This window comes from Apus apus, chromosome 3 (genome assembly GCF_020740795.1).
Source record: "Apus apus isolate bApuApu2 chromosome 3, bApuApu2.pri.cur, whole genome shotgun sequence".
Classification (NCBI taxonomy): Eukaryota; Metazoa; Chordata; class Aves; order Apodiformes; family Apodidae; genus Apus; species Apus apus.
This window is the reverse complement of record NC_067284.1, coordinates 117,910,658-117,935,327: the sequence shown is the minus strand read 5'-3', so window position 1 is coordinate 117,935,327 and position 24,670 is coordinate 117,910,658. Positions and strand designations below refer to the sequence as shown.

General features: G+C 44.7%; 2 protein-coding genes and 1 long non-coding RNA gene across 13 annotated transcripts in view; 2 read left to right on the top strand and 1 right to left on the bottom strand.

Moving 5' to 3' along the window:
• Window positions 1–18,071, top strand: part of MAP3K5 (mitogen-activated protein kinase kinase kinase 5) — a 94,710-nt gene extending 76,639 nt beyond the window's left edge. Inside the window, exons 19-30 of one of the 2 annotated variants that reach the window (XM_051614349.1) lie at window positions 12–169; window positions 638–815; window positions 1,613–1,633; window positions 2,726–2,903; window positions 3,004–3,172; window positions 6,057–6,242; window positions 9,485–9,590; window positions 11,860–12,103; window positions 14,452–14,564; window positions 15,438–15,547; window positions 16,435–16,511; window positions 17,347–18,071. In XM_051614349.1, coding sequence (XP_051470309.1) covers window positions 12–169; window positions 638–815; window positions 1,613–1,633; window positions 2,726–2,903; window positions 3,004–3,172; window positions 6,057–6,242; window positions 9,485–9,590; window positions 11,860–12,103; window positions 14,452–14,564; window positions 15,438–15,547; window positions 16,435–16,511; window positions 17,347–17,407 — 1,601 coding nt within the window. In that variant the 3' untranslated portion in view covers window positions 17,408–18,071. Of the gene's footprint in view, window positions 1–11; window positions 170–637; window positions 816–1,612; window positions 1,634–2,725; window positions 2,904–3,003; window positions 3,173–6,053; window positions 6,243–9,484; window positions 9,591–11,859; window positions 12,104–14,451; window positions 14,565–15,437; window positions 15,548–16,434; window positions 16,512–17,346 lie in introns of both variants that reach the window. The other variant, XM_051614348.1, reaches the window with a different exon arrangement.
• Window positions 17,576–20,703, bottom strand: LOC127382570 (uncharacterized). The gene is made up of 2 exons (XR_007888992.1): window positions 19,293–20,703; window positions 17,576–18,752 (listed from the first exon to the last, which is right to left on the bottom strand). It is a non-coding gene; the product is annotated as an uncharacterized LOC127382570 (long non-coding RNA).
• Window positions 20,704–21,105: 402 nt separating this feature from the next.
• The window catches only part of MAP7 (microtubule associated protein 7), a 106,878-nt gene continuing 103,313 nt past the window's right edge, over window positions 21,106–24,670 (top strand). For 7 of the 10 annotated variants that reach the window (XM_051614361.1, XM_051614360.1, XM_051614357.1 and 4 more), the window contains exon 1: window positions 21,107–21,217. In XM_051614361.1, coding sequence (XP_051470321.1) covers window positions 21,172–21,217 — 46 coding nt within the window. In that variant the 5' untranslated portion in view covers window positions 21,107–21,171. Of the gene's footprint in view, window positions 21,218–23,135; window positions 23,226–24,670 lie in introns of those variants that run through there. The other 3 variants (XM_051614351.1, XM_051614350.1, XM_051614353.1) reach the window with 2 other exon arrangements.

The following is a 24,670-nucleotide window of genomic DNA, read 5'->3' as shown; positions in this document are numbered from 1 at the left end:
TTTTAAACCAGGTACCCTTCAGTACATGGCACCAGAAATCATAGACAAAGGGCCACGTGGCTATGGGAAGGCTGCAGACATCTGGTCTTTGGGATGCACAATCATTGAGATGGCAACAGGGAAGCCCCCTTTTTATGAGCTGGGAGAACCACAAGCAGCTATGTTTAAGGTCAGATATCTTCTTTGTACAACTCAGACCATTATTTGTAAACAGGAAATCTTACGGCTGTTTTGGAGGAGCTAGGATTGGAGCCTGCAGGAAAAGGAGATAAAGGAAATACTTGGTTGGTGAGGGTGTTGAGAAGCATGAGCTGATTCACCTGAGTGGGAGTGCTGTGTCATTTTCAGAGTAGTGGAGCAATAGCAGATACTCAGCAGCCTGGATGTTTAAAAAAACAAACAATGAAGCAGTTTTCTGCTTTGTGAGAGCCTCTACTTACAGTTGTGGGGTGTTTATATAATTGTTTCTGCAATTTATCATGTTTTTTTTCACAGAATGAATAAACTAGTTACAGAAAGATAACATCAAAACTAGCCAACAACGTGCCACTTAGGATATCCTAGCACGTTTGGGATGCTGTTCAGAGTTTGGGAAAAGAGCGTGTAGGCCATTGTTTCTCCCTTCTGTTTGTCTCAGGTGGGGATGTTTAAAATACACCCAGAGATCCCTGACTCCATGTCTGCAGAGGCGAAGGTGTTCATCCTGCGCTGCTTTGAGCCGGATCCCGATAAACGAGCCTGTGCCCCTGAGCTGCTTGTGGATGAGTTCTTGAAGGTCTCGAGCAAAAAGAGAAAGTCACCATCAAAGCTCTCAGGTGAGCACTGCTAACTCAGTCTCCAACTTTTCCCTGTTGATGTTAGTGTTGCCTGAAACTGCTGGTTTAGTCTTTAAGGTGAGCACGGCAGATCTCCATCCCAGGCGAACAGTCAGTTGTGACCCTCTGCAGAAACACTGCTGTGGCAGGATTCTGTTGCCATGTTGTCACAGGGGTGATTTACAGAAAATATTTCTGATAAGATTTCTGAAAGTCTGTTTATGGTTTTGTGCAGCTTTTGCGTTTGTGGATATTGCGTTTTTTTAAATGTGCAAATGTTTTCATTCTAAAAACGTTTGCATGAAGTGCATTTTGTGTCAAGTTAGAACATGCTGTTGAGCCTCAGGGAAGTTCTGTACGTGAGCAAAGGATCTTTGTCCCATAGCAAATGTGAATAAGCTGCATTATTTTTGTTTCATGTATTCATTTTCTGTGGTGTTCTAAGTTATGGAAAGTAACTGAGGAGTTGTGAGAGTACAAACGACATATTCTATGTGTATATATATAGACATTTGAAAATGTCTTTTAGCATGATACCTACAAGAAATAAAAATAAAAATACCAGATAAAAGGGGATGGGTGACATTGGATGAGCACTTTGAGCATACCTTCCACCCCACACACACATGCACCACCACCCCCCCTGGCTAAAATTAACTTGAAATCACTTTTAGAGACTGCAGGAGAGTACAAATAGTCCATACAAATAGGAAGAGAGTTATCCTTCAGACTGTGCTTGTTTTGTCAGTTAATTTCAGCACATTTCACTTTGTTTTTTCTTTGCTTGTCTCCCACAGTCCTTTCAGCTAACACAAACGGTGAGTTTCAACATAACTTCTCTATCAAAACATGACTGTGCAGAAACTGGTTATCACTCACTCTGGTGTAATTTGTCACACTAAAATGCTGCAAAGAGAAGCGGACACCATTATGAAAATGTGACCTTTCTCTGTTAGGAACCTCTAATTCATTGTGCAAATTTCAACTACTATTTGTAATCCTACCTGACTATGACTTAATTGTCTAGGCAAGTGGGTCATACAGGCTTGTAGAGCTGCATTGTTGGTTTAGGGTCATTTAGTGGAAATCTGAACAGGAAACCATATCCCTCTTTTATGGCAGCGATAGGGCCAAGGTTTGTGGAGAAAGAGAACCGATTTTTATTAGGCTAAATTCTGTCATTGAAAAAAGTGAAATGTATTTGAGACACTCTGTCAGGCCTGGGTACAGGGTAGTCATCTCTGAGGAGATGAACTGGGGAGAGCAAGGGGGGCATGAACCAAACAAACGCATGGTTACATTCCTGCTGAGTTGCTATCAAAGGGCAGTTTGAAATGTGCACACCTGAGATACGTGTGAATAGTTCCTTGCAGCAGTAATGTGTGCTGTGGATTTAAAAATGGAAGTTACGACTTAACATGCACGTTTATTATTAATCAAAGACTATGAACTAATTGAACTTGTACAAAACAATCTGATAAAGAAATGTATCTTATGTGTTATAGTATATGTACCTATATGTATTGTATATATAAAGATATATATTTATGTACACACGTAAAATGAAGCTCTTGGAAGGTGCTTGACTGGCCCTGTAGGAGCATTGTGCTAGTGCTGAGAGCGTGTCCTGCTGGTGTGAGATGCCCATTTGCTCCAGTGGTGACATGAGGGAACTTGCAAACAGCCCAGCTTTTCCAAGTCTCAGTAAGCTTTTGAATAAAAACAAAACTCAAAGATAACTCTATTCCAGGAGGATAAACTTTAGGAGTTTCTTGTCAGTTTTGTTTTAGTATTTTGTATTGGCGTAGAGGAAGACTGAGTCTTTGTTTCCTCTTAGAGAATAAACTTTTCACTTCAGAGCTGTGATGGCACTATTAAATTCTAATTTTTTAATATCCTTATACAAATAGAGTATCTTCGGAGTATTTCCTTACCTGTCCCTGTTCTGGTGGAAGATACAAGTAGCAGCAGTGAATATGGTTCTGTCTCACCTGATACAGAATTAAAAATTGATCCATTCTCTTTCAAAACAAGAGCCAAATCCTATGGAGACAAAGATGGGAAGGGAATCCGGTCCCTTTTTCTGAGGTAAAGAGCTCTCTGGCATTTATGTCACACAGTTGGTTAGGAATGTGCACATTGGGCTGTTTTTTGTAAAGTTTCTTTTCACTGAGTGTTTTTCATTCAGCATCCCGGATGAAAATTTTGAGGATCACAGTGCACCTCCCTCGCCTGAAGAGAAAGATTCTGGGTTTTTCATGTTGAAGAAGGACAGTGAAAGGAGAGCCACTCTTCACAGGATATTAACTGAGGACCAAGAGAAGGTGGTGAGGAACTTGATGGAAGCATTGGCTCAGGTAAGGCAGCAAAAATTCTGTGCAACTTGAAGGCTTATCTGCAATTACCTGGAACTTTTGAAATTACACATAGTAAAGCAATTAAAAATAAAGCTTGATTACATTAGAAAGCATAGACCATGTAAGCTTTCATGGTTTATAGTTTTATTTGGGCTATTAAAAATAGTCTTTAAAATTGTTTATGCTGCATTAAATATGCCTTTTGGTTATTTGTCAATGCTATATGTATACCTGGGTATTAGTGCTGGCCAGACAAGAAAAACATATTTTCATGATAATATGTTTTGTCAGGTTTTTTTTTTCAAATGGGACTAACTGAGGCTGTCAGGTCAACTCGTGTGACATAGAGCATACCCAGGAGGTGGTTACTTGGCTGCCTTTCCAGAATTCTGTCTTCTGGCTGACTGTTGGATGAAGGGAGGTTCAGGTCTTCTGTCCTGCTCTGGCCTGATGTCAGGTTATGGTAGAAAAAACGGGACTGCCTGGTCCAGCGATGCCCTCCAGTGAAGAGCCGGAAAAGGGGGAAAAGAGGGGTGGGGAGAAGATAAATTGCAGCTATTCCTCAGAGCAGCTGGGAGCACATATGGAGGGGAGGGAAGATGGAGTAACAGTGGGAGCTGCAGCAAATAACACAGTCATTGCAGAGTGACCTTTTGGCACTCCTTTGTGGGGATGATTCAGTGATGTTGTGTCAGTTCAGGGTGACACTGAATAAATTACCTCATGACCATGCTACTAAATGTTGCAACACCATAACTGGATGACATGATTTTTTATTCATGTTTGTAATGTGTGTGTTAGTACTTAATTGACTCACTTTGTTCTCAAGGTTAATGTTGCTGGTCTAAAACATTTTTATAAAATGTGACAACTCATCCTCTAAAGATAGTACTGTTTAGAAACTGATGCAAGCCAATCTGATTCTTGTGCCTGTACCACAGTTGATGTAATTGGAATTTGCTTCCATACCAATAAAAAGAGCTTCCAGCTCTTGATGGGGAGAGTGTATAACCCAAAGTTGTCCTGGTAACCATAGGAAGTTGTTAAAATAGAAGGCAGTAAGAGAGATGCCTGTGGCCCGTGCTTTGCTAGATGTTGCTGTAACACAGTTGTCAGCACGGGTATGAAAGAATCATCATGGTTGTGAGAGACTGGAACCCAAGATCCGGAGAGGGTGCTGGGTCTTTCATGCCTTGCTCAGCTGGGCTGGAGCAGCCCAAGGTAGGAGCAGAGACACGGAGTTGTAGAGCACGGGTGCACAGGACTGTCTGTCCTTCAAGAGGAGGCAGAATTATGACTCCCACGGTCTCCTCCTTTGGGAGAGTGACCCAGGTCAAGGAGGAGGAAACTGAGTCAAACCACCAGAAAGGTCAAGGGGTTGGCTTCTTGTTATGCCCTGCTTAAATGCATGTTGTCAACAGAGGGAACCCTGAGTTGCATGTTAGGCCTCATCGGGATTTAGGCTTTGATAGTGCTTTTCCTTCACAAAAACATTTCATAAGGACAATTTCAACCAAGTAATTGGGTGTGGGGTCTGGGGGAGGAGAATGACTGTCCCAAAACATGTCACTGTTCCATACTGGCGAGCTATGCTGGTTGCCCTGTCCCAAGCATGCCTTGATAAATTTCCAGCCCAGGGCTACAGTGTGTTGTGTGTCCACCTGTCTGCCCTAATAGATTCTGAATTGTTTACACAGAAAGGAGATCAGCCACTGCAGGACAGTGTGAGGGACCCACTTGAGTATAGCAGCTCATGGGGTGAGTTTTCCAAATGGAAGAGGACCAGGATCAGGGGCTAAGATCTTTTATCTCAGAGATGGGTGCTTCAGTCATGAGAATGAATGCTTGACTGCTCTAGAACTTGTTCTTTTTTATTTTTGTAGTTTCTTTCTCACAGATAATGAGGTTATCTTTGTTTCTCCTAATCAGAATTAATTACTTGTAGTTAAAACCTCAGTGTTGTTGGCAAGCAGGGTTCCTGATGTCTGGCCAGCTGCAACATTCATGGCAAATACAACAGAACCAAACATCTTATGTCCTTCTGTTACAGAAAACAACGTTAGAGTTCTTTATATAAATAGTTAACTTCCTTCAGAATGAGCATCTAATACTTTGTGTTGGACAACTAGTAGGGTTTTCTATCTCTGGCTTAATTTTAAGACTTCAAATTGAAATTTGTATTGAGTTGACATAACACTAGTTTTGAGGGTAAATACAATGTTCTGCTTCCCGTTTAGTTATACTGGTTATTCTGATCAATGTGTTTGAGCTTTTCACTACATTGGTAGGTCATGCAAAAACACAAAACCTTTAAAAAATAGGCATATGAATGTGAATATGAGGAAGGTGACAGATGGGCAGATCTGCTCTAAGAACAGGCAAAAGTTCCATGTCTAGAGAAGTTATGTCAGAAAAGTCACTTTCTGAGCCTTCTACATAACTTTGACTAATCCCTTCTCTGAAGTGCTGCTGAGGGAGTTTGCATGTTGTTTCTCAGAGGCACTCTGAAACTAGAGGCACTGCGAAGTGTGTGTGTTTGCAAGTAAGAGTGGGTAGTATTCTGTGCACAGTACATTTATTCCTATCTTTTCGCTCCTGTGCAGTGAGACACGCAGACCTGCAGTGTGCATGTCTGCTCAGCACCTGGTGCCAGTCTGCTTCTTGCTCATCAGGTAATCTGCCCTAGCAGGGAGCCCCGTGGCAGAGCTCTGTGCTGCTGTAGTTGGGCTGCTGCCTTTGCCTGACCTGCAGCCGCATCTGCCCTTACACCTAGCAGCAGAGCTTCAGAAAATCCATGTTGCCAACTGACTTTCTTGGCTGAGGTCCCTCTGGGTGTACACGTCAAAAGATGGCTATCAAAACTATTTCTTCTCTTTTCTAGCAGGGAGCTGAAGAGCCCAAGCTGAAATGGGAACATATCACAACGCTGGTGTCCAGCCTCAGAGAGTTTGTGCGCTCCACTGATCGTAAAATCATTGCAACCACTCTCTCAAAGCTGAAACTGGAGTTAGACTTTGACAGCCATGGGATCAGCCAAGTGCAGCTCGTGCTGTTTGGGTTCCAAGATGCTGTAAGTTGTCATTTTTACTAACAACTTTGTGCACCAAAACTGACAACCACAACAAAAAACACTAGAAGCTAGATGCAAACAGAACTTCATTAACTTCTATCCAGGTTACTGAAAGAATAATATTTGAGGGCTTCAAACCCATAATAACAAACACGCAGCCCACAGACATGCCTTGGTTGGGTTGTGGTGTGATCCTTTGGCAGGACTCAGACCCTGCACACAACTGGTGAGATTTAGTGATTAAAGACCTAGCAGGTACAGCATAGTTGTGTGAACACTATGTCATAATGCTAAAGCAGGAAAGCCTTGTTATTTTGGAGGGTTTTATGGTATAAAGATCAACACTGAATGTCACATCCTACATAAATGCAGATCTCTTGAACTTGACTTTTCTTATAAAAGAATATATTAAACCCCTCTATGCCCCCAGTAGTAGTCTGTCTACCTTATAATGTTGCATTGAGTTCTTATTCTAGCTGTTTTGATGAGTAGCCAATTTCTGCCAAACAAGACATTTTCATTTAAATTTATAGTCAGGATAAGAAGGAAGAAAAACATGTTAGTTTTCTGTCAATATTTAATGCAAAATATTATTTCCTAGAGAGCAACCAAGCACACACGTGGATATCTTTTAAATAGCTAGTTTACCAAAAGCAAATGTTTTTTTCTTCTTAAGCTATGTATTTAAATGTTAGTTGACAAGCAATTAGGTTTAGTGATTAAGGTGAATAACTAACATGGAAGGATGCAGCTGTGCTGGGCATCACTGGACCAGATAGAAGTCATGTAGTAAAAATGAAATTACAGTCCAAGTAAGCATATGAGTATCTAAACCTGGGGCTCTCTGACAAGTAAATGAGCTATCAGGAAGGACTGCATAGCATGTAAACTGTTTGTTGCATAGAGTACACTGCAAAGAATTAGATGCTATTTGCAAAAAAACCCAAAAGAACTAATTTGTGAAACAAATTGGTGGCAGAGAGGTTTCCACAAATGAAGGTTTTCTCTTTGAGTCTTCTCTCTGAATCTTCATTTGGAGTTCACTTCAGCTCTCCATTCCACTTAGCCTCATACTAGTACTGATTTGACACTTGGAGGAAAAGAACCAAATGTACAAGGTGAAGAACAAAATGTGGGGGTGAAAGTATGGTTGTCTGCATGGAGATGTTGCTGGACATCAGTTGTTTGGTGGTAATTGCTTGAATCACGTTCTCTTTCAATAAAAACTTTACCCTCTTCTTTTAACTACAGTTTGACTTCTATTAACTTATAAATTGCTGTGTTTAATTGATAAATGTCTCTTTCATTACTATCTCTATTATTTAACTAAGTAACCTGCAGTAAGTTCAAAGAAAACTTTGCTTTATGTGTGCCCAGTTTTCGTTCTTTTGGGCATATTAGATTTCTACTGTAGAGCACTGAAATCCCGCTCAGTATCAGGAGCTCAGGTGCTGCAGAGACTGGGAAATTGCTGGAAGTGGGGGCAGGTCGTTCCCTTGTTCTCAGGACTTAGTAAGGTCATCTCAGACAAGGTTTAACAACCACAATATCCTCTTTGGTGCAACGAAGAAAAAGTAGTTTTGTGCTGCAATGTAAACAGGTAAATCCCATCACTGTGGGCTGGTTGTGCTTCACGTTCGAAGTGCCGTGAGGAGGCTGCACTGGCCGCACACGCCTCTCTGGGTGGGATGGGCAGTGGGGTGGGCAGAGGGCTTGCCCGCTCGGTGTCCCCAGCGCCGGGCACAGGGTCCTGGTGTCCATCTGGTGGCTGCTGCAGACAGAAACGGGGAGATGTGGGCTGGCAGGGTCGGGAGAGCCCCTCTCGGCTGCCTGGTTCAGTCCCTCCCGCGGCACGGGGAAGGGCATGGGATGGGCAAAAAGTGAGGAGAGGTGTGGGGCAGGATAACGACTGTTTGGTAAGAGAGAAGGTGGAAGAAACCAAGCAAGCAAACTCCACGAGTGATGCAGGAACGGAGAGGCCTTGACACTGTGCAGGCTCTGCTGGGCAAAACCTACAACGGGGGCGTGTTATGGAGGCTGTTTTAGTCACCAGTCTGAAGCACAGCACCGTGGGGGCTGCTGCCGAGGAAATTAACTCCCTCCCAGCCAAGCCAGTACCTGCATAAATGACTGCATTACTGAATACTGTTGCTTTGGGGCAATGATAATGATGGGATTAATAACATTTAATGGCTCTTGCATATCTTCTGAAGGCATCATTTGTGTAACTTCAGTTATTTTTGTACAGAAGTTATCACAATGTGAGAGAATTAAGCTAACCCTTTTTTTAGGAGGGCCGGAGTGAAGCACTTTCTTGCTACATCTTTTAGTAAGCAGTAGTTGCTACTTTTTTGATAAGGCTTTGAGTAGCTTCATAATTTTCAAAATTCAGTTATTTTTGTATCTTCCTGCAACTCATCGAGTTCTGCTCCTACAGAGTTTGGACAGCTTCCATGCCTGGAAAGCAGCCCTGAGTCTGGTCTGTGCCGTTGCTGCTTGCTGTGGCTAAGTGTTCTGCTGTAGCACCTCCTGCTTCTCTGGCAGTTGGAAAACAGTTTCCCTGTGTAGAGACTTTTCTGCAAGAGCTATGGAGCATCCAGAGGGGCATCTGGGAACATGGCTAGAGGTGGTTGGAAAGCAGTGGAGGGAACTGGGAGCAAACCAGTGTAGAGAACTACCTCATTGTATAAAGTAAAAAGTGGAAGGAAGGAAAGATAAAATGGCACAGCATACAAATGAAGTACTCTGACTAATGTTAATTAACTATTTTCTGAATCAAGAAGGAATAGCAATACATTAGTTCTTTGATATTTCCTGCAGTTGTGCTTCTAAATAGATAAGTATTGCTTAGAACAAGTGAAAATTAGGCAAAAAAACCCAAGATTAATTAGCTGAAGTTACAAGTCCATAATATGGCCCTTGGTATTTGCCTTACTCACATTCTTTTTAAGTTTCTCTCCACACCCATCAAAGTTAAATGAACTTAGGTATCACGGTCATCAAAAATCACCTCACACAGGAACTAGTATTTTTATCAAGCACACAATATGGCATGACTTGTAATAAACTGGTGCAGGTTGGCAATGTTGCTCTTTTGTTAATTTAGTGACAACATGAAATAGTTTTAGTCACCTGCTTGGATGCAGCCTCTCTTAAGTTCAAACACTTTATATAATGCTGGCATATATTGTAGTGGTAAGGTCAGGGGGATGTAACATCTGAACTGACTTCTCTGTTGCCAGGTCAATAAAGTTCTTCGAAACCACAACATCAAGCCACACTGGATGTTTGCACTGGATAGCATCATCAGGAAAGCTGTGCAGACTGCTATCACTATCCTGGTCCCAGGTGAGTCAGCTCTTAATACTCAGCAAATACTGCCTGACTGATCTCTTTAAACAAGCTTTAGAGCTGTGATTGTGATGCTTCACTTCAGATTTTGAAAGCAGCAGTGGCCTTTTTCCTGTTTGCTGTCTGTTTTGTAACTAAAAAACTAACCAGGGTATTGTCCGAGTTATTTTGGAAAGCACCTTTCTGAGATGCAGCATCTGAACAATTCTGCCACACAGTGAGCTATGACAGGCTAAGGTGCTCTGGGGCCTCATGTCTTTGAGGTGCACAGTGTTGCCTCTTGAAATCCGAAGGGCAGACCACTTGCCAGCACGTGCCAGTTTGGGAGGGTGTTTTACAGATTAACAGTGTGCTTTTTTGAGAACTCAAAAGTCTCTCTGGTTCCTGGTCAGAAGCTGTCTAAAGCAAAAAAAAAAAATTAACTTAAAAAATTCTGCAGTACTTGCAGGATGAATATTGTATTTTGAATGTTGTGGAAGTAGAAGGCATGGCTTAGCTGAGGGAAGGTGTCTGTGTAGAACAAACTGTAGCCCATTATCTTCTTCTACCTGTGTCCAGAGTTTGTTTCTCTGCTGCCTCTTAGCTTCTAAGTTTGTGATTTCACCGTTCCCAATACTGGAAATAATGGTGCCATTTTGAAATATATTATTTAATGCTTTAAGTCTGAAGTCAGAATTCTTACAGACCTGTTTTCTGCCATGGGTTAAGTCTGAAATTATCAACAAGGGGATCTGAAAATTCCAATAAAAGTTGCAGCTCTTCCTGTTCTCCTTGGTATTTTCTGTATCCCCAGCACAACCAGCAAGGCATAAATAGGGTTTCTGTGTTACTTCTGAGTCCTAAGGAAAACCTGTCTTTTGATTAGAATGCTGAACACCTTTAACAGACATGTACTTTACTGTGTATAGTGGGAGTCCTGTAGAATTCCTCCTTAATATTCTTCCCAATACAGTTCAGTATCAGCATTAATAGTACATGGTCAAGCTTAAGCAAAAGGCTCTGTGCCCTAGTAGCTTTCAGACACTGATCTTCTGCCTCTTCCCTAATTGCCTTACCCACTTCTAATTGCTTCCCCTTGCCTTTGTCTGACTCGTTTAGTGTGTTTCCCCTATGAATGCTGTGAATTTGTCTCTTGGCCTTAACACTTCCAAAAGTTTTGGGATGTTTTAGAAATGGTATGAAGCAGATGTAGTATAGTTTTCCTGCTTGGTGGAGAACAATGGCAAAATGAACTTGTGTTCTTATTAGCATGATCTGCTTTCTTTCATTTGGAGGAAGCACATCTCTGTTGATTGTAGTCTGTCCAGCCTTGGAAAGGATATGTAGCATTGAAATGAAGAGACAAAATGGATCAAGGAATGTCCCTTTTATAAAGAAGAGAAATGTACTTGTTAGTTCTTCAGCAGAAGGGACAAAAACCAAATGCGATTCAGAAAAAAGTGTGTTTTGGTGAAGAGATTTAAGGGAGTGCTCGGCAGTAAGAAGCCACAATGGGAGGAAGGAAGGTTTATATTGAATGATTAGAATTAACCAATGGATGTTGTTGCAAGAATAGGTCTGTAGGAATCTAAAGATCTTGTGTACATACCTTGCACAGTAGCTGGTAGGCAGTTTAAAGAGGGAATGACAGGAGAAAGAGTACACAGATGGCTTCTGTAGAGGGACATGGTCACAAAACAGGCAGTGTTCTCCCCAGGAAGGAGAAAGAAGTGTGCTGCTGCCCACTGCTGGGAAAGGGGTCTGTTTGTTACTTCCTCTCTGTATCTTTGGATACGATTTTTTTGCAAACATGGTATTCTTATAATGAGAGAATGATAACTATGCAGAATAGCAACAACAAGAATAGCTGGATATGAGAGAAGTAATGGTTGGTTATTTATTTAATAGAACATTTCAGGTCAGACACGTAAGAATTTGCAAGCCTCTGAGAACGGAATACAGCAAAAGTACTTCTGCTGCATGTACTTGAGCACAATTTGACCAACAGCCAAATCTGGAATCCTATTAATCCAGATTTTTGGAGTTTAGAGCTTTTGAACTTTTGACAGGCTAAATAATAATCAACATAAACTAAGATGCTGCTGTGGTCTGAGTGGCCTTAAACCCCTAGAAAATACCATTGGTTTTCTAGGCTACAGAAACTTAAAGTCTGATTTAACTGAAGCTGTAGGATGGTCTGTAAACAGTCACTTAGGTCTGCTTTTTTTTTACTGCTAAATATCTTTAATGTTTTTTTCTTTTGCTTATATTTTATTATTACGAACAGAATTGAGGCCACATTTTAGTCTTGCATCTGAAAGTGATACAGCAGATCAAGATGATATAGAAGTTGAAGAAGATCAAGATGAGCAGCCTCAGAGCCAGACCATCCAGCAGCCTTGCATTGTCATGGAGGATGCAGTAGCTACCTCAGGTGTAAGCACACTCAGCTCCACAGTGTCCCATGACTCCCAGGCTGCTCACAGGTCACTGAGTGTCCAGCTGGGCAGGCTAAAATTAGAGACAAACAGGTAAGTCTGCATGTCAGGAGACACTAACCTGCTTGTGACAGTATGTATTGTTTTGCTTTTAAAATAGATGTGCTAGAATACTAGTGACATTATCAAAATTCCATAGGACAGCAACTTAATTTAAATGATAATCATTGTTTAGCTGTGACTGATCACTTATAATAGTTTTATTCACTTAAGAACATTAGTGATGCAAGTTAAGGTCAGCCTGGATTTCAGGTGCCCTTTCAAGGAAGGTCTGAAAAAACTGAGCTTGCTGCCAAGGTTCTGCTTTTTCTCCCCTTCATATGCTGTGTGTGGTTGATGAGTGGTGTGATGTTTTGTTTCCATTAAGGCAGAACTTGCTGTTCTTTTCTGTAGTTATTCTTGGGGAGTGTATTCAAACTAGTTGACAGCCACATAGGAACTCCACAAGGAAACTGCTTCAGACTTGTTTTGTGCACAGAATTCACTGCAGCAGGTTCTGTGCTTAACAGTAAACATTACCTTTTTATTCAATGAAAGTTGTTAATCAGAGAAAGTTGGGGAAAATAGGTTTGTTGTGTAAAAAAAGAAGAAACGAGCCAGAAATTTGGATACTAGGTTTTTGTCAGAAATACACATGTATCACTTTACACCTGAGCAGTAGTTCTTTTGGGATTTTTGTTTGCCTTATTGATACACTTAAATACATACATCATTTAGATTGGCTCACTTCCCAAGTTTATGATGGGGAGCAGCATCAGAAGTGATCCATTTGGAGAGGTGCTGTTTTCTATCACTTTGCTTTTCTAAATTGCTCAAAGGCAAAGCCTTTGGCCAAGTAATCACATCCTGTCATTCATGCAGAAATGTTGAGGTAAATAATATGGACAGTTCAAGTCTTAATTAAAGCTTCATTGGCATAAACAGCAAGCTGTTATCAAGTGAAAATAGTTAATTATTTTATTGACCCTGAAGGCCTTTTTCAACTAGAATGGGTAGAGGAGGAATAAATTGACTGCAAGCTGACTGCACACCTGTCTGGGCAGAAGGTCAGTCTGCACGGAGATGAACCAAGCTGTGTGTGTAGCACAGAGCAGGTCTGCTGCTGCAGGGTTGGCTGCTGAGCTCAGGTTTGGAAACCCTCCAGTGCAGCTGTGCTCCTGGTAGGCCTGCATGCAAGCTAGCAGCAGGAATTGATGTTTTCACAAAGCAATCATAGGAGATGCTTCTCGTATTAATTGTATGAGATTACTTCTCTGCAAAGACAGGTAAGGTGCTTTTGTGGCCCATTCTCTAGCTGAATTCCAGAATGTCCCTCTCTTTCAGTGTCCCAGAAAAAAGTTGCAGTGCTCAACTGGTATGAACAAATAAAAAGAAAAAAAAAACCCAAACCCCAAAACAAAATAATAAAAAAAAATGGAACAGTTATGGCCTGATTCTCAGGCTGACAGAGACTTCAAGGAAGGGATGAAGGGGCGACAGTTCTTGTGAGGCAGAACTTCCCAAGGCTCCAAAGTCAGTGATAGGTTTATGAGTGTGTTCTCCATGTCCAATTTCTCTGACCAGGTTCCTGAATATGTATTGTCCACAAATCCTTGTTACTAAAATGCTTTTGTAAAGGAACAAATTGCAGCAGTTTCACATACTAATTTTACTCTGTATTCTGATTATTTTCCTTTGACCAGTTTGAAAGGTGCTGACCACTGAATCTTTCTGGGTTTGTGTTATGAAGGAGGTCAGACATGGGTTCCAATTTGTTTCTGCTTGATGTTCTCAAAAGTAATTGCTTAGAAGAGAACACAACACATTTTGCCTCCTCTTTCCTCATTCTTCATATGGCACAAGAAGGTGGGCACAAAGTGCCTGGCATGTGAGGAAGGGGGGACAGCCCTCGTGTGGGTGAGAAAATGTTTTCCCCATACAAAAAACACAACCCTAAGTTTTCACAACAGTTTCATCACAGCTCCATCCTCTGGTGAAGTGGACTGGCATTTTTCCTTGGAAAGGATTATGTCACACAGTTTAGCCCTTGATTTATGAAACACTTTTGCATTTGTTGTTCTCAGTTACACGGTTTTGTTTAAAACAGAATGCTGGCTGAAATTCTGTACCATGCCACCTGTTCAGTGGGTGGATGTGTGCACGGAGGCTGATGGCTTTGGAGCTCTTTTCTTTTTTAAAGAGCTATAGGTTTAGGAACCAGTGAATGTATGTCTTGATATAGGTCATTAATCTGTAGGGGGAGGATATTCCTATGAAAGTTGAAGAAGCCTGTCCTTGTTTCTGTCAAGAAGGTTTCCAGTGTAAGTGTAGTGAGATCCTTGCTTCCCTGAACATTTGAAACTACCTAAGGAAATGTGTGCTTCCTTCCTGTTACTTCACAGGTTATTGGAAGAGTTGGTTCAAAAGGAGAGAGAATTTCAAGTCCTCTTACATCAAGCTATAGAAGAGAAAGATCAAGAGATCAGAAATCTCCAGCTGAGGTCACAGCCAATAGGTGAGTAGAGTTCCCAAGGAGAAGTTCCATACTGGCTACAGATTAAGACAGTGGCAGATAAACTTCTGTTCTTTTTATTGAGCCAGTTGCAGTGAAGCTGCTTTATCTGCTTCTGGTAGGGTTTGCTTTCAAGTATGAGTGTACATTGTGGAAACAAATTACTGTATATGTTAATCACAGTACAAGCCATGATATAATTTAAATATTTTTGTGTTTATATGGAAGAGTACAAGGCTTATACCCAACATACATAATTTCTAAAGAGGATAATCTAGTATGTTTATGTATGTGTTGGTTGAATTAGAGACTGTTGCAATTGTTAGAATGGAAGTTCAGGAGGATCTAATCAGTGAGATGTAAATACAACTTCAGGCTTACAGAGGGGAGTTGAGTTTGATGTGTATCTGCCCTGAAGAAGCTGGAATTGTTAATGCAGTTTCATGTTTCTGTGTCATGTGCTTCAAAGAAGTGCTGCTTTTCCTTGGCCCAAGGCATTGCCTACACACCGGTTGTATGAGTTACACTGAGCAGCTCAGTTAAATTGCTGCGACAAACTCAGTGTAAACACAGCTACAAAGAAATTGATGTACTTGTACTGGCAGAGTCCCTTTCCAAAGAGGACAGAAAATGTATCTGTATCAGATACATTAGTATTTGCACTACTTTAGCTGTACCCCTAACCAAGGAGAGTAACTAGTCTGTAATTGTCTATCAACTGTAATTAAGTGCATGCTTTGGGAGCTGACATCTTTCTGTAGGGGGATACTGGTATTGTAAGCTTGAAGCTCGCTGAAAAGAAGTGCTTCAGCAGTCAAAAATGACAAGAGATTGCTTTGGCAACACAAAACCTTTTCTCAAAAATGCTTGTTCTAGATATTCCTGGGTTGTCCTTCCATCGTCATCCCACTGGCAGAGGGACTGAGGACCCTGATCTCATCAACTGGCTGAGAGGTCAAGGAGCTGATGAGGCCACCATAAACAAGGTAGGCATGGTTCTGTTCACTGATGCAGCTGCAGGACTGTGTTGTGACTTGGTGCAAGGAGATACCAAACCTTACTTTAGCACCTTCTGAGAGATGAATTTGTCTTCAGAGGATAGGAAAAAGCCATGAATATGAAGGCCTTCATAAAAATACAGTATTGTTTATAACTCCTGTATGTGACTAGGAGAAAGGGAATCAAGTGTCCTGCTAAACAGACAGAATTGCTTTGGTTCATCGTTCTTCAGTGTCTTTACACATTGCTGCAGTTCCTGCTGCTGATGCCCTGGACACAGGGTACCTGTTGACCCTCAGCTAACTGTGCTGAAGTGGAATCTCCTGAAGGAACTGGGTCTGCTCTGCAGCAAATTATGTAATTTTAGAGGTGTTGAGCATCTCAGGATTTCAGCTGACTTAGGAAAAACTGCATGTAGTTATCACTCCTACAGATCAGATCAAAGGCTCCTCGAAATTCAAGTACATCAAATTTAGGTGCCGCTTTTGAACAGATAGGTCTTAACTGTTGTTTTTAACTTTCTCATGGGTGAAATGTGGGATGAATTATGTTCTAATTTGTGTTCATCAAAGTCTGACTCCGAGATATCGGTGATAAGAATAGAAATGCCACTTGACAAAGGTTTTGAGTAGGTGTAAAAGCCCTGACATATTTCAAGATGTGCCTGGTATGCCAGGGTAGAGCACACAGTATAAAAACTAAGGTGTTTCACTGTATTTCTAGAAGCAATGTAGATTAATTTGTTACATTTACCACATTTTGGTGCTATTTTAAGTTTCTTCTAAACCTCTGTTTTTAAGGGCAGATGGTATATAAAGCTTAGAAAGTTAGATTATATTTCTAACAAAATGTTAATTTAAATGTCTTTTTGTAGTTCTTGGCTGAAGACTATACGTTAATGGATGTTCTCTGCTATGTTACACGAGATGATCTGAAGTGTTTGAGACTGAGGTAATGCTTCACAGTTAAATGAATGTGCTGGGCAGGAGCTGTGTTTTATTAAGAGAAAATATCTGATATTAAAGTGTCTATTTCTTGGATTGTGCAGTTTTAATTTAAATAACTAACATTTCCCAGTACGTCTTTGTATACTGATGCATTCCTGATGAACACCTGATACTGTTTGAATTTTAAAATCAGCTTTCCTATTAAAGAAACGCAAAGGGGAACATTTTGAAGTAAAGCTTTTTCCCTTACACTTGGAGAAACTGGATATCCCATTAGAGATTTGCCTTTACTGAAGAAAGTAGAGATAGCAAAGCTTTCTGTAGTTTATCTTCATCATCAGCCTTCAGAACTGCTGCTCATGGACTGCCACTTACTCTAGATGTAACCTAATCATGCCAGGTGTGTGGGTCACTGCAGAGCCAACCTTGAGTAGAAACAATAGAACTTACCAAACACTGTGTGTGCCCAGCCAGTTAAAAAATAACTAAATAAAAATAATAGTTTTTATAAAAGTCAGGTGTTCAGATCTTTTTCATAATCAAGACTTCCATAATGTTGGAAGTCTGCCATGCGTTATGCAGGCCTTTGGACCAGAAGTCCGAATTCCAGACACCAGGCATCTGAAAAGTGGACAGATTGCCCTGCAGTGTAATCAGAAAAGGACTCTGCTCTTTATTTGCAAGGGCTGTTGCGTGTTGGATTTCACCTTTGATCAGCCTGCCCACTGGATTTCATTAGCCAAAACCTGAGCAAGAAAATCAGAAGGCACCTGAGCTGGAATGCTTTCAGGCTAGCAGGTATCTCTGTACCTGAGCATCTTTCTGACCTCTCTTTGCAGAGGAGGGATGCTGTGCACACTCTGGAAAGCCATCACTGACTTCCGAGAGAAGCGCACCTGACGATGCCGCCGCTTCCCGGGGCTTCCCTGCGGAGGAGAAGGATTCACGGAGCGGGCGCTGCGGGAAGGACTGTTGCACTTTAATCCAGTATTTGTTTACCAATGTTAGAAACACTGCAGCTTCCTGACTGCTTTTACTCCTATCATCAGTAAGGAACCTGTAAACAGCTTTACACAACATTATTTTATTGTACATGTTTTTACATGCAACTTTTTCAAAAATTAAAAACAAAACACCAAAACTGTTATAAACTCACGAAATGTTGTAGTTAAAGTAGCCAGATGTTAATTTCATGAAAAACTGATGTAAGATTTCATGTGACTGTATATCACTGGAACAAAACCAAAATGTGACAACAACTTCTCAAGTTTTTTTTTTTTTGTATTATATCAATAATCTGTAATAGATCTTCATAATTTCAATAATAACTAGGTATTTTTTCTTTTAGCGTGCAAGACCTAAAGGTAGTTGTTTTTACCTACTGCCCTGCATAGTTTAATATTGTTTATTTTTGGTAATTTAAGTTCTATGGTGCATTTGTTTTAGAGTTGTCCATGTACTACTGAACTGTACCAGTTGCATACACCTGAACCACAGTAATGTTAGCTTGTTCTAAAGCTATCTCTGACAAACACCGTTGAAAATAAAAAGAACATAAGACTTACTTTTTCCTATATTTTTAGACTTTTAAAATAATAGAGGTGTAGACCTGGAAAATATTGGAATAAAAAAAGGAAGAATTCATACTGAGTATCAAGGGAACTTTTCTGATACATGTCAATGTTACTGTGGTTTGAGTTTGATAACCATAGCTTTGAATATTTTCTTATTTTTCCTGTTCGGTGTAATTCCTGTACTGACAATCCAGGGCCAAACAAACTTCTTCTCTGGGTGCTCTGCTCAAGAAAACCATGTTTTTGTCTCCAGGCACTGAATAATCACAGAATCATGGAATGGTTTGGGTTGGAACGGACCTTCCAGATCATCTAGATCCAACCCCCTTGATAGGCAGGGACACCTCCCAGCAGACCAGGTTGCTCCAAGCTCCATCCAACCTGGTCTTGAACACTTTCAGGGATGGGGCAGCCACAGCCTCCCTGGGCAACCTGTTCACAGTCACCCATTGTTTTCTTCTGCTTTTGTTGATGCAATGTGTTTTTTCTCACATAGAGTGAAGAAGGACAGTGGATATTCCCTGTTCATCCATTCTCACTGTCAGCATTCTGGTGCTGGGTATCAGATTCTTGTAGGGCAGCTGCAGAAAAGTTCATTCTGAGTAAGACTTGCTTTTTTCTTCATCATCTTTGGTAGTGAGTGAACAGCTTATGCCCTGGATCTTTCAAGCCTAGTGAGTATTTTCAGAGAAAAGAAAGTATTTTTTTTTCTAAACAGAAACACGTTGTCCTAATGTGTATGAAATTTTTGCTGACTAAAACCTAACAATTACGTGTTAAAATGTAGGCTAAACAAAGAACAGTAGATTAAATAATTTTAATCAGTTTTGTTTACTCTGAAGATGGTTCCACTGATGTTTGGGCACAGATAGATTCAACTAATTCCAGAAACTTAACTACATTTCAGGAGAAATGTGTTTAACAATTTCTACTATATTGCAGCTTAAAACAATACAATTTCAAGATAGATTTAACCACTGGAAAGACCAGTGGTGGAGGTTGACTTGCAAAACCCAGAGTAACTACAAAAATCTACATGTGCCCTAGGACAACAAAATCAGCTGATTTTAATATTTTTTTCTCATGTAAAATATGATCCTCCATCAGTCTGTGTTTGCAGCTTGAAAACCTTTGATTTCATGCAGCAGGACTGTAATTGCCTTGCTTTATTTGTGTGCTGATACCTGGAAAGCATGCAGCAGTTCTGTTACCTGTGACTCGGGGTGCCCAGCGTGCCAGCTGCGTGTAGGAGCAGGGAGTGGGATCAAGGGATCATTTCAGTGCCTCCACGAGACCCAGCCTGCACCAGCTGGTAATTAATTCCTGTAGTTCACTGCTGGTCTTGCCAGATCCGAGGTAGCTTCTGCAGAGCTGCTCAGCAATTGTTTCTGCCTTCTCCACAGTACCAGGTCTGGTGGCCTGGGCTGGGCCATGTGCACTGAGGCTACTTGAGAGATCATGAACTGGTCTGGGTGTCCTTATCTGAGCAGCACAGCTTCTCCTTCTACATACAAGATCTCTGCACAGAAACCTGTGGAACAGCCCCACTTTGGGCTACTTTATCTGGATTGTGCCAGGCACATTCCTTTTTACAGCCTTGGACAAAATGGGAAGAAAGATTTTGGGACAGGGTGCATCAGACAGCTCAGCCTGGGCTTCCTCAGCCTGCCTGCCTGAATATGCATGAAGTCAAGGAAGGGACAGGAGATCCAGGTGTAAGGACACAGCATGTTTAGTGCAGGATCTTACCAAGCACAAGCTTTTGACTATAGGACACAGCTGTGAGTGCTCCTAGCCTCCTGCACCTGGAGTGCTGCTGCACCCCAGGGGTCAGGGTGACTGAGAGACACCTTTCAACCTTCACTAAGGGAGCCAGGCAGAACACAGCAGTGCAGACTTCTGAAGCCCAAGGCAGTGCTGAGTTTGGAGCGCCTTCGCCTTTCAGTGCAGAGCTCAGGCTGTTCTTATATCACACGCACTGTTCCTGCCCACGAACCACAGGGCACATTTATCACTCAGGCGTCAGCTCCTTCTGTGTTAGAGCACACATGGCTCCTGGTGCAGGAACACATCCATCCTTCCTTTCCCTGGAAGAAGACCTGCTCCCGCAGCGCAGCTGCTGCGGCGAGGAAGCCGCTGGGCAGGGCAGCGCCTGCTGCCCCGCGGGGCCGGGCAGGGAGCTGCACCTCCCGGCTGGGCTCCGGGAACACGCTCCGTTCTCTCCTTTCCAGCCGTGCTGCTGATGGCTGATGCCACCGGCAGGCAGATGCGAAACGAAATGACGTTTTAGTCCAGATCGAGAACGCTTTGAGGAGAAGCACTCCTGTACGATCCCCAAAGAGACATTCAGGGCGAGTTCAGGCGAGCTCACGGGGAAGGGGAGCAGGCCGTGGCCTTTGCAGACGGGGCTGGTGCGCGGGCAGCACCGAGCTCTGCGCGGCAGCTCCGGTGCTCGCCCTGCTGCGGTACCGAGGCTGCCGCAGCGCGGCTCCGGCCCCGGGGACGCGGGGCCCGCGGCGGGGAACTAACTGCTCGTGGTCCCAGCGCCCGCGGTGCTGCACCGCGCCGGCGCCTCACGAGCTGTGCCAAGCGGCGGGACCCCCGGGCACAGCCCCCCGGGCACATCTTCCCAGGTACAGCCCCTCCGGGCACATACCCTCGGGCACAGCCCCCCGGGTACAGCCCCCCCCGGGTACATCTTCCCAGGTACAGCCCCTCCGGGCACACCCCCCCCCAGGCACATCCCCCCGGGCACATCCCCCCGGCACAGCCCCCCGGGTACAGCCCCCCCCGGGCACATCCCCCCGGGCACATCCCCCCGGCACAGCCCCCCGGGTACAGCCCCCCCCGGGCACATCCCCCCGGGCACATCCCCCCGGCACAGCCCCGTGTCCCCGCGGGGAGGCCGGGGCGCCCGGGCGGGCGCTGCTGCCCCGCTCCCCGCTGCGGGCGCCGCTGGCGCCGGGCCCGCCCTCACCTGCTGCCGGCAGCTCCCGCGCCGGGCGCGGAGGGAGCGGGCCGGGACGTGGCGCCCTCACCTGCCCGGGGCGCGGAGCCGCGGGGCGGAGCAGCCGCGCTGGGCCGGGAGACATGGCGGAGGCGGCGGGCAGGAGCGGCGGGGGCAGGCGCCCCGCAGGTGAGCGCTGCCGGGGGCAGGGGCCGCGGCGCGGGGCGGTGCGGGGGCTGCGGGCGGCCCTGCGCACCCGGCCGGCTGCGGGCGCCCGTCAGGAGAGGGAGCGCAGCGGGCCCGGCCTCCTCCCGCAACAGGTGCGGGGCCGCCCCGCGCCCGCCGTGCGCTGAGTGTGCGGGAGGGGCTCCCGTCCCCTCCCGGCGGTGTCACGCACCGCAGGCCCGGCCCGCAGCAGCGAGGCGGCCCCGCGCAGGGCGCTGCGGCCCGTGGGGGGGGCTCGTCCGGGCCGCTCCCCCTCCCCCGGCCGCAGGGCTGCGGGCGGGTGCGCCCTGCCGGGCCCGGGGCGCCGCTCCTTGTTCCGCAGCCCCTGGGTGCGGGCTCCTGCAGCGCCGCGGGGCTAACGCGGGGCCGGGTGCGGGGCGCGGCGGCCGGACTGCGGCGCGGGAGCCCGCGGCGTGCGGGGCAGCGGGCTTGGAACGGGACGGGAGGCAGCGGCCGTTCCCGCGGGCCGGGTGAACCCCCGCAGCACCTGCCGGAGGGTGCGGTGAGCCCGCGGGGCAGCGCGGTGTGCGGGCGGGGGAGGCGGCGGGTCGCGGCGGGCGCCTCTGCCAGAGAGGCCCGGGCGCGGGGCTCGGGCTGCCCGGGCCAGCGGCCTCCCCGGGCAGAGCAGAGGTGTTTCAGAGGTGTCTTCGCATCTCTGCACGCAGAGGTGCGCGCTGCGGGAGCGTGCGGGAACGCTGTTATCTTGTCCTGCGGGCGAGGAGGGCGCGGGGAGGAGATGTTGGCTGGCGCGGGCGGGTCGGCGCTGCCGCGCTGCTGCGGGCGCAGATGCTGTTTGCTTTTGCAGGGCAGGGGATGCGCTTCTGGCACGTTCGCCGGGAGTGCTGCCTTCTGGGCTGTGCAGTCTGACTCCAGCTTTCAGTCCTCTCCTTTTTTCCTTGTTTTCCTTTTTCCTCACCCTTTCCCAGTCCCCCGCTTCTTTAAAATGCTCCCAAGTTCATCTCTGAATCACAAAGTGAGGTTTTTTCATCAAAGCAACATACGAACAGGCCATATGGCTGTTGGTTAATAAACTGTGTATAATATTTTGAATACATATTATATATATTGTGGCCATACAGTCACAGGCAAGAGTGGTAGGCAGACCCATCCAGATGCTGTCTTTTTAAAGTTAGAGGTGTAGTGCTTTTGCTCCCAAATCCTTTTTACAAATCACTCCCAGCCATCACTCCAAAGTTCAGCTTCATAAAAGAAGTGCATCTATTTTCCTATGTGGTTTAGAATTTGCAGCCTCATTAACTTCACTTGCCACAGGAAGAACTGGCTGTCAGGGTATTTTTAAAGCCACATGTAACAAACTCTCTTCAAGGTCTGCACCTTACATTGTTGATGTGATTTTTAAATTTTTTTTTTAAACTATCCTCAGTCTTTTTTTAATTGTTTACCAAAACTGGAGACGAGCTGCCAGGTGATTATGTATTTACATACGTATACTTTTTTTAAAAGTACTTGCGTGTCTAAATCTATTCTGGGTGTGCTTTTGTGTTTCATGTTACCGTGTTGAACGTTTACTCTGTAGCACGTATCTGTAGGCAGGAGGTGGATCTGCTTGCCAGAGCGGTGGAGTATTTTGAGTTCAAGTTGGTTTGTGCTGTCAAAGTTCATTCAGAACTTCCTGGTGTGTGAAATGCTGAGTGAAGCTGCGTTGCCCGAGCTCTGTGGGGCCTGCGGGGCGGGCAGGGGCCGCTTCCCGGCGCTCAGGCAGGAGGTGTGCGGGAGGAGCCGGGATCCGGCTGTGGTGACATCACATGCCTTGTTTCTTCTGTTTAACCACCAGAACAAGCCAGTTGGACAGCTGAGTGTTTGTGTTTTCCCTTTGCCCCTCCTGTGGCTGGGTAAACAGCCGTGCAGAGCTGGGGAAGGCTTTCAGAGCACCGCGAGGACTTGGGAGGGAGACGATGGAAGCGGATCCTTGATGGTTGGCAGATGGTCTGCTGCCCTCTGCTTTCTGCAGGTGAACGGCTTAATTGCCAGGAGGGAGGGTTTTTTTCCACTGCCGTTCCTAAATGCATAGATGGCAAAATGAGTGCGTTGCTAAGGGGATACACCAATTTACACCAGCTGGGATTTTTAATCTCAGCTACTTGAGCATTTTGCGGTGCAAAACGAGCTTTGCAGGGATTCCCGAGATGCGAGGAGCCCTCTTGTGGGGAATACCAAGCGGAGAAGCTCCGGAGGCGCGTCCTGTCCCGGCTGCCCACCCAGAGCACGCACCAGCAGGTCCCTGCCCGGCTGCCGGGACGGGGACACGGGCACGGGGACACGGGCACGGGGACACGGGCACAGGGACACGGGCCCTGCCCGGCTCCCCGCCCCCTGCCTCGGCTGTTGCTCCTCGCTCTGACTTCTGACTGACCCCCCGGGATCAGAGCACAAGGCGGTGAAGGTCCCGGGGATCTGCAGCAGGCTGGTACACGCTTACCAAGGCTGGAGTTGTTAAAAGTGTGTATCTTGTTAGGTACTCTAATATCCATCCATAATTACTTAAGCACTAGCCTTATTGTGAATATTTCCTGTCTTTTAATATAGAAATTAAGTTGAGGATCTTTAATTCTTCTGTCACCACTTCTCTCTGATTAAAACCTGTGCAGACTTTGGAATTCTGTACCTGATCTGACAATTACTTAGTTGGTCCTATGTTAATAATTTCCTGTAGCTCTGAGTGCATAGAGTCTGATTTATCAGTAGCTTGTAGAAAGAAAATGGTACAACTACATTGAATTTAAAAGTGTGGATGGGTTAAAATCTTTATAGAAGCCATTTCTCAGCTTTACTGTCTCTTGGTGTCTTTCTCTGCTCAAGTAACGTTTGTGCAAGGACTACACACTGTGGAAAATGTGACAGGCCTTTTTAGATGCATGTTGTGTAACCAGAGCCAGGCTGTCTTTCTCCACCTACCTATTCCTAGCACTGCCAGTGTAAAAGAAGGGGAGGGGCAGGAAAATGCAAACACAAAATAAAACAAACAAAACCCCAAACCCAATCACAGCCACAAAAACCTCCGAGTTCATGAAGACACAGGCCTCTGTTAAATGAAGCTGGATCAGCTCGCTTCTGGAAGAGAGCCTCTACTAACCTAGCTGAAGTTGTGTTGTCATTTTACTTGGGCCGTGATGTGGGTGTTCTTTCTTATGTGCTATTGCAAACTGTAAATAATGTAAACTTGCAGTAATCTGAGAAGGCTCCAATTTTATTTGCATGATGGCTGGTTTATTACTATCACAGGCAAGTTTAATACTTTACAGCAGAAAATTATCTGTGGCATTAAAAGTAATTAAGTATGATCAGTGCAATAATTGCCTTAATTATATAAATACTGTATAAACTTGCAACATATTTTCTTCTCCACTTGAAAAAATGTGCCTAAGTCAACCCACAATGGAAAGCACAGTGTGCTGC